Source organism: Musa acuminata, chromosome BXJ2-7 (assembly GCF_036884655.1).
Source record: "Musa acuminata AAA Group cultivar baxijiao chromosome BXJ2-7, Cavendish_Baxijiao_AAA, whole genome shotgun sequence".
NCBI lineage: Eukaryota > Viridiplantae > Streptophyta > Magnoliopsida > Zingiberales > Musaceae > Musa > Musa acuminata.
This window is the reverse complement of record NC_088344.1, coordinates 37,151,905-37,161,042: the sequence shown is the minus strand read 5'-3', so window position 1 is coordinate 37,161,042 and position 9,138 is coordinate 37,151,905. Positions and strand designations below refer to the sequence as shown.

General features: G+C 40.1%; 3 protein-coding genes across 3 annotated transcripts; 2 read left to right on the top strand and 1 right to left on the bottom strand.

Annotated features, from left to right (window-relative positions):
• Window positions 1-328: 328 nt before the first annotated feature.
• Window positions 329-956, bottom strand: LOC103992885 (uncharacterized). The gene has a single exon (XM_009412779.3). It carries the CDS (start codon window positions 891-893, stop codon window positions 465-467), a length of 429 nt encoding a protein of 142 aa, XP_009411054.2. The 5' UTR covers window positions 894-956; the 3' UTR covers window positions 329-464.
• A 1,269-nt stretch (window positions 957-2,225) lies between these two features.
• Window positions 2,226-2,891, top strand: LOC135616287 (uncharacterized). The gene has a single exon (XM_065115487.1). The coding sequence runs from the start codon at window positions 2,298-2,300 to the stop codon at window positions 2,724-2,726; it is 429 nt and encodes a 142-aa protein (XP_064971559.1). The 5' UTR covers window positions 2,226-2,297; the 3' UTR covers window positions 2,727-2,891.
• A 4,815-nt stretch (window positions 2,892-7,706) lies between these two features.
• On the top strand, window positions 7,707-8,292 carry LOC135616292 (uncharacterized). Its single transcript, XM_065115491.1, has one exon. It carries the CDS (start codon window positions 7,762-7,764, stop codon window positions 8,188-8,190), a length of 429 nt encoding a protein of 142 aa, XP_064971563.1. The 5' UTR covers window positions 7,707-7,761; the 3' UTR covers window positions 8,191-8,292.
• The last annotated feature ends 846 nt before the right edge of the window (window positions 8,293-9,138 follow it).

Below are 9,138 nucleotides of genomic sequence, written 5' to 3'. Positions count from 1 at the left end.
AAGACTCAACTTTCTAAAGTCAATGTCTCCAGGGACTTCGATTGACTATTACTATCAAACCAACTACGGTCATTTGTATTGGGAAGTAAGAGGATAAAAAAAATCAAAGATTAGTAATAAAAAGCGTATCAAAAAGTTGACATAATATGTAATATGATTCGATAAATCTCATTTATATTCATGGAAAAAATTAAATTCTTTATGAGATAAATTACAAGATTTTTGACATTCACTCATGTAAATCTTAAAGAATATATATATATATATATATATATATATATATATATATATATATATATATATATATATATTCTTATAATTTGTAGATCCTTAATACAACAGTAGCACGACTTAACGTAGGTACATGTAACATAAGACAAACCAAATACTTAGGAAGCCAAATGACTACTTTAGGCCTGCAGGAAACGTTGTGATTCATTTACTGCTCGGCATGATCATCCCTGCTACTCCTCCAGCTCGAAGGCTGACACCGGGAAGCTGTCGGACAACCCAGTGCCGGTCTTGAAGGTGATCTTCCCCGTCGAGGGATCCTCGACGCGCATCTCAACAACGGAGAGCCACAGTAGTAGCTCCTTGGTCTTCACCCCCGTCATCTTGTGCATCTTGCGCTTCTCCACGAAGGCCGTCACCTCAGGGGCGTACGACACCGCCCGCTTGATCTTCTTGAAGTTGTGGTCATGCTTCTTCTTCTGGATCAGCCATATGAACCCAGCCGCGCGGTTGTACCCGAACTCTTGGATGTCCTCGAGGGGGAAGAGCCCCCTCGGGAGCTCCAGTTCTTGAAGCAGTTGGATGGATTTCTTGCGGCAGAGGGCGTCACCGGTGAAGACCTCAGCACCGTGGCGATGGCTTTCGATGGTGTGGAGAGCCATGTCGTCGATAACTAAAGTGGTTCGGAAGCTAAAGAGCAGTGCGGAAGAGGATGACGAAGAGAAGGCAAAAGGGCTGATGAAACGAAGATGGGAGGGAGATGGTATTTATAGGTGAGAAGTAGGAGTCTTGCAATGGGTATACAACGCAAACAAGCCATGATATGCGCATGTCATGTAAGACCCATATAGTAATCGGGTCTTCTTTGTAGGGCAGTCAAGTCAGTCAAACGACCAAGTCGGGTTATTAGAACGGGCTCGATCTCGATGGATTTGGTCTCAACGTCTAAACCACGCATGCTTGAAGTTGTGACCAAAACTCTACGAGTGGCCGTCCTTCATGGGTTCACGAGTCCAATAAGTCGAGAATTTTAGTATAACCACGGTCGTTATGACCAAGTTAAAGAATACGTAGGTAGGATTTAAGTTCTTGGATTGAATTGATATCTGATCTAATATATATCAAAGGCAAAAGAGTTATGGACAAAGTCATAGAATGACACAAAAGAGTTAGCTGACAGAATACGCACCACCGACGACGATTAATCTAAGGCAAGGCTCCAAAAGTCAAATTCTTGCTCTCTCTCTCTCTCTCCGATCTTTGCCACTGCCGCACGCCATAAATATTCCATTCCTCTCCGATCCTTCATCATCGGATTGCAGTCTCTCGTCTAAACCTATCTCACTTGGATTAGTTCTGTAACAAAGGATAGGATGGCATCCGCGACCATCGACCGCTATCGCAAGGGTGCGGAGGTCTACAAGGGAGACTCCATATGCAAGAAGAAATCGATTGAGCTACTCGCCGAGCTCCGCCTTCCCAAGGGTCTCTTCCCTCTCGACGACGTCGAGGAGTTCGGGCACAACCGCGAAGCCGGCTTCGTATGGTTGATCCAGAAGAAGAAGAAGGATCACACCTTCAAGAAGATTAAGAGGCAGGTGTCGTACGCCCCCGAGAGATACCTTTGAGAGTTGAACCCTTGATTTCTATATTCCTCATTCAATATGAGACTAAATGACCTTTGATCAAACTTGAAAGCATGCGTGGTTTAGACGTTGAGACCAAATCCATCGAGATCGAGCCCGTTGCAATACCACGACTTGGTCGTTCGACTGACTTGGCTGCCGCCGCTCGTCTCGCTCACACATCCCAAGTGCTCATCTGCAAACCACACTCCCTCTCCCGGCAATTATTGACTGCCCTCCAAAGAAGACCAACTCTATGGGTCTTACATGACATGCGCATATCATGGCTTGTTTGCGTTGCATACCCATTGCAAGACTCGTACTTCTCACCTATAAATACCATCTCCCTCCCATCTTCGTTTCATCAGCCCTTTTGCCTTCTCTTCGTCATCCTCTTCCGCGCTGCTCTTTAGCTTCCGAACCACTTTAGTTATCGACGACATGGCTCTCCACACCATCGAAAGCCATCGCCACGGTGCTGAGGTCTTCACCGGTGACGCCCTCTGCCGCAAGAAATCCATCCAACTGCTTCAAGAACTGGAGCTCCCGAGGGGACTCTTCCCCCTAGAGGACATCCAAGAGTTCGGGTACAACCGCGCGGCTGGGTTCATATGGCTGATCCAGAAGAAGAAGCACGACCACACCTTCAAGAAGATCAAGCGGGCGGTGTCCTACGCCCCTGAGGTGACGGCCTTCGTGGAGAAGCGCAAGATGCACAAGATGACGGGGGTGAAGACCAAGGAGCTGCTACTCTGGCTCTCCGTCGTTGAGATGCGCGTCGAGGATCCCTCGACGGGGAAGATCACCTTCAAGACCGGCAGTGGGTTATCCGACAGCTTCCCGGTGTCAGCCTTCGAGCTGGAGGAGTAGCAGGGATGATCATGACGAGCAGTACATGAATCACAACGTTTCCTGCAGGCCTAAAGTAGTTATTTGGCTTCCTAAGTATTTGGTTTCTGTCTTATGTTACATGTACCTACGTTACGTCGTGCTACTGTTGTATTAAGGATCTACAAATTATATATATATATATATATATATATATATATATATATATATATATATAAGTTAAATTCTTTAAGATTTACATGAGTGAATGTCAATAATCTTGTAACTAATCTCATAAAGAAGTTAATTTTTTATTCCAATATAAATGAGATTTGTTGAATCATATTAAATATTATGTCAACTTTTTGATACGCTTTGAGTACTAATCTTTCATATATATTTTTTATCCTCTCAGTTCCCAATACAAATGACCGTAGTTGGTTTGATAGTAATAGTCAATCGAAGTCCCTTGAGACATTGACTTTAGAAAGTTGAGTCTTGTAGTCAATCAACTTGAAGATTGTAGAATTGCTCTTGGCGAAAGCTTTTTAGGCATCACCAAGAAGGAATGGCCACTTCCTATCATAAGCTTCTTGCTCAACCTTTAATATAAAAACTCATTTTTAGTATTAAAAAAAAGAGACTTTTTTTTAACTATTTTCATTTACACTTGTACTTTTTGGATTGCTAACTTGGGCTTCCGAGTGTCCGGGTCTAGAAACCTCTCCCGACCTCGATCTTCATGCAGATAACATCTAAGGAGCTTGACATTTCTACCTTAAAAGTACTTCGAATAATCTTGTGCATATGAGTTCAGATCATGTTAGGCTAATCAAGACGTTAATGATATTTTTCTATAATATTTTGATAGTAGAATGAGGGCATGATATCGTAGGAACATTCGTCAACTAACCCTCTTAATAAATTGTTACGAACTTAGTTGGTTTTGCTTAAGTTATATAGTATTCTTGCATATCTATCCGAAAAGGGTCTACTAGTCATAGGTGTCATACAAGCTAATCATGTGAGTGTGTGTATACGTGCACGCACGCATAATGGGAATCGAATCATGATAAGATCATGATAATGAGACCGATTCGCCTTTAAACACAAACCCTAAATAATCTTGGTCATAAGTTACTCGAGAGGAAAATCAAGATAATCGGACAGACTAGTGTACTATATACCCGTACATATGATTGAGGTGATTGGTCTCGTAGCTGCTCGTATAGGGACACTAGTGATACAGTGCAGGTGCTCATTGGAGAATGAGTTAACTGATTGATCCGCTCATGGAATCTTAGATGATTAATGATACCTCATATTCTCCTCTCCCCTTCTCCTCAAATAACAAGCCTGAAGATTTGAGAAGCATCATTGTAGCCCTACTATGTGGATCACAACTTGAAGGTTAGAGCTTCTCTTGGTTTCTACCTCCTATTCTCCTCTCCCCTTCTCCTCCTTAAATAACAGACTTGAAGATTTGATGAGCATCGTTGTAGCTCTGTTGTGTAGATCACCGCTAGAGAGGAGGTCGCTTGACCTCCTTCATCCACTCTTACAGATCTGTAGAGATTCAGAGATATACGATCTTCATAAGTAAAATACAATCTTTCATATGCATAGTTTTCGGTATTGTGAATTTTATGCACCAATCTTTACACGATGACAAACACATTATTGAAAAATTTAAGATTTTTTATTTTTTCGCTACATATATGATGTTGCCCCTAGATTTTCCTATTGGGTCAGCCTCCCCAAAACCTCTTATAGTCGCTTAAGGACCTACACAAGACAAGATGGGTTAGAAAAAGCATTTAACTCAGGATCTATAAGCAATCATTTCATAAAACAATTGACAAATAATGTAAATTACAAACATAGACTTCGCAAGATATGAATGATTACACAATAAATGATCAAAGGTGGTTCGCTGTAACCAAAAGTCCTTACAAGTGTCCAAATAACACTATTGTGGAACAAAGCAGCTAATTAGCCCTAGACACTATTCTAAAGGCCCATCTAGTCATGTGTCACCTAGGTAACTTCTGGTTACTATACTGGCTAATACTCTGCATTACTCTATTAAACTAGAAAACACTCAAAATGATTGCTTAGATAGCTTATTCTATTCAATTTTGCCTTTACATGATGATTGCATACAACTTATGTTTATAAGCTTGAAATGATTATAAAAGTCCACCAAAATGGGGCTCCTAAACCTATTACAAGCTCTCTACATGTTGTGGAAAGTATGAAGAAAATCGAAAGATATTGACGTACATAAGTATTACATTGAACACAATGTTTATAGCTTTGTTTATGACATTCTCTCCCACTTATTCCTTAAACGCCCTTGTCGAAGCCTTTACAGGCATTGTATTCCCTCATCTTTGCTGATTTTTTAATCTTCTACTCTAATTGCAATATGCCTCTTGGCTCCCCAACTACACTCCACCACTATTGTTAAGTAGTTAAACTTTGATCCATCACGCTACTTCAACTCGTCAATAACTATGATTCTAGTGTGCAGTCAGTCAAGTTGTGTTGATTCTTGTTGGTTCATATAGATCCTTCGAATTAAAGAAAAGACCTTTCTTGTTATACGCAAGTCTCTCAAATGTCTCATGCCACTTGACCTAGGTAGATGTTTATTAGAGTTTTATTGAGTATCGCTTAAAAGACTTTGAAAATTTTGAGGTTTTTTCTTCGTAAAATTTGCCCATTGATTCCTCTTCTACTTGTTGTTACCTCCAAGTAAGTTCATATCATTTCTCCTTTCGATTCACATTTTGTTAAAAATGTAATGGACAGTCTATTCTTGATAGCACCGATAAATATTGGTGAAGATTGGATAATTATTGTCTTCCAATAAGTTTCTTCAAAGGGTCTTTAAATCGATACAGAGCTCTTTTGCTTGATAAATAAGAAAACTAGAGTATTTGATTTTACTCATTCTCTTAAGAGTTAAGAAGACAAAGATTTCTCGACTTTCCTCGCCTCCTCTTGTACTCCATGCATCAAGCTAGTTTTTAACATTTGTCTACTCTTTACTCACACTTCCGAAACACCCGAAGTATTTGCACTATTTGCGTTGAGTTAACTACTGCAATTCATCTTCTCATTGTCATTGAACTTTTAGAATGCAAAAAATTTTACTCGAAAAGATTAAAATTTCACCCCGAGTTAAATTAAGTTTATAATAGTTTTGGTCACGGATTATACCTTTTTCTCTATCATATTTGTTGCTTACTCTTTTGAGTGGAAGAGGTATAACATTGTGTGCTACTCATTTCATTCCTTGGTTAAGCACTCCTACATCGACTCGAAGTCCTTAACTTTTAGCTATTTTGATGAGAAGTCTATTGACATTGATCTTATGAAGTTCCTTTACCTCTATCCTTTAGTCTTGTCTTGGTACTTGAAGTTTATTTATATATTCTCTATCTCCTTGATCCCTTTCATGACCAAGCACCCTCTCTCCATAAAAGTAAATGATTGATGAGAGATCTACCACGATAGAGGAACAAGGCAAATATGCCCAAGGTGCATGAGTAAGAAAAACTTGACCCGCGTAAAGAGACATCTGCCACGATAAAGGCGTAAGTCAAAAAAACCTGACTTACGTGACAAGAATATGTCATGGCTGGGGCACAACGTCAAATGTGCCTATGATGCATAAGCCGAAAAAACCAAACCCACGTAAAAAAAAAATCTATCATGATAGAGGTGCAAGGCCAAATGTGTCTGAAGCGCATAAGTCGAAAAAACTGATTCGCATGAAGAGAAATCCAACACAATGGAGGCATAATGTCAAATATACCCGAGGCACGTAGGTTCAGAAAACCCGACCCATATGAAGAGAAATCTACTATGATGAAAGCGCGAGGCCAAATATACTTGAGGTGCTTAAATCAGGAAAACTCAACCCGCGTGAAGAGATATCTTTCACAAATGAAGGTGTAAGGCTAAATGTACCCGAGATACCCAAATTTAAAAAACTCGAACTACGTGAATAAAAATTTATCATGGCGAAGGCACAAGGCCAAATGTGCTTGAGGAACATAAGTTGGGAAAATCCGATCCTTGCAAAACGAAATCTGCCACGATAGATGTAGAAAGCAAATGTACTTGAGGCACGTAAATCAAGAAAACCTAATATGCATGAATAGAAATCCATTACGACAGAATCATATGGCTAAAAGTGTCAAATGCACGTAAGTCGAAAAAACTCGACTCAAGTGAAAAAAAAAATGTCACGATGAAAACACAAGGCTAAATATAACCGAGAAATATAAATTAAAAAAATCCAACTCGCTTGAAGAGATATCTACCACGTGGGAGGCGACAAATCCTTATAGGTCAGACATCAACTCTAAAACGACGAAATCCAAAACGAATTAATGATTCATGAATTTCTATCACCCACAATCAGATGACGCACATATCTATAACTACATATTTAATTCTTCCAATCACAATTCAATACCCTATGATACTCCATCATATTATAAAATAACTCAGATATACTATTGTGAAAAAGAAAAATCACAACTTATCACATTAGATCATTGCCTCTTGTTTAATATAAATTAGTCATTCTAAAGATTTGATATTAATCGAATTTTGAATGAGCATTCAAAGGATTATCACCCCTCTCACAATTTGGGACTCCATTCGCAAACTACATTATTAAGAAGGATTACCACCCTCTCACAATCTCCCAACTAGTTGATTTTGATTCCGGAACATCGCTCGATGTGTGACTAAAAAATCTATGAATGCCGTCTTCGATGGGTTCGCAGGTCAATAGGACAACACTTTAGGACGACGTCGTTATGGACAAAGTCATAGAATGACACAAAAGAGTTAGCTGACAGAATACGCACCACCGACGACGATTAATCTAAGGCAAGGCTCCAAAAGTCAAATTCTTGTTTTCTCTCTCTCTCTCTCTCCGATCTTTGCCACTGCCGCACGCTATAAATATTCCATTCCTCTCCGACCCTTCATGATCGGATTGCAGTCTCTCGTCTAAACCTATCTCACTTGGATTAGTTCTGTAACAAAGGATAGGATGGCATCCGCGACCATCGACCGCTACCGCAAGGGTGCGGAGGTCTACAAGGGAGACTCCATATGCAAGAAGAAATCGATTGAGCTGCTCGCAGAGCTCCGCCTTCCCAAGGGTCTCTTCCCTCTCGAGGACGTCGAGGAGTTCGGGCACAACCGCGAAGCCGGCTTCGTATGGTTGATCCAGAAGAAGAAGAAGGATCACACCTTCAAGAAGATTAAGAGGCAGGTGTCGTATGCCCCCGAGGTGACGGCCTTCGTGGAGGAAGGTAAGATGAAGAAGATGACGGGGGTGAAGACGAAGGAGCTCCTGCTGTGGCTCTCGATCGTCGAGATGTACGTCGACGACCCATCATCGGAGAAGATAACCTTCAAGACCGGCACTGGACTGTCGGACAGTTTCCCGAGAGCTGCCTTCGAGCTGGAGCAGTGAGGCAGGGAAAAGATGGGCGGGCATTTAATTATCTTTTGATGTATTGCTGTCACAAATAAGTGTGGTGTAATTTGGATAATAAATATGACGTGATTTGGAGTACATTCTTTCCTGTGTTGATTCCACTCAGCTTTGTCATTTACATTAATATCATATGTTGCATGACTCCCACACTAACATACATTATAATTGATCATTGCTCTTATCTCTATTGAGACATTCAATTGATCAGTATCGTAGGTGATAGATCTCAAATTCAAACTCACCTGTGAACGTCTTACATGTCATTTATTATAACATAATTTTTTTCAATTTTTTTTTTTTGTGAAAATTTTGATTGGTACTCATAATATATTATTAAGTGGGATAATCGTACAAAAGCACGGTAAAGTTTTTCTACTTGCATTTGTAAAAACTATATGAAATGACAACAATCCAAGTAGGGCACATGTGATCCAAATCAGATCATCCACATTTCAAAAGATCAAATGCTTGATCACGCTTTAATATCAAAAATATTAGACTTTATCAAAAAATACCTCCAGAATTTTCAAGTGGAGATCTACTTTTGACATTGCGACTCGAAAAGGTTCCAAGCTCATAGATTAGTCAAAAAATATTAAAATTTTAGATATACCTTAGATCGGATATCAATTCAATCTAAGAACCTAAATCCAATCTATATATTCATTTAACTAATGAGCCTTTGCTTTATCAGTGCTTTCTCCCGTAGGGGAGCCAAAGTGCGCAATTCAGGAGCGAGTTTACTTGATCGAGGTGCAGGTCTTGGGCCCTCCTTCTAGCACCAATCCGACAATGGACCATTTGATCGGTCGACCATTGGTACAATCCGTAGGCTCGCAAGGAATTGTTCGTTTTGGACGATATGCGTACCCATACAATTTTGTCCTTTCGAAGCATATGAGCTCCAAAAGACATATTTGAGAG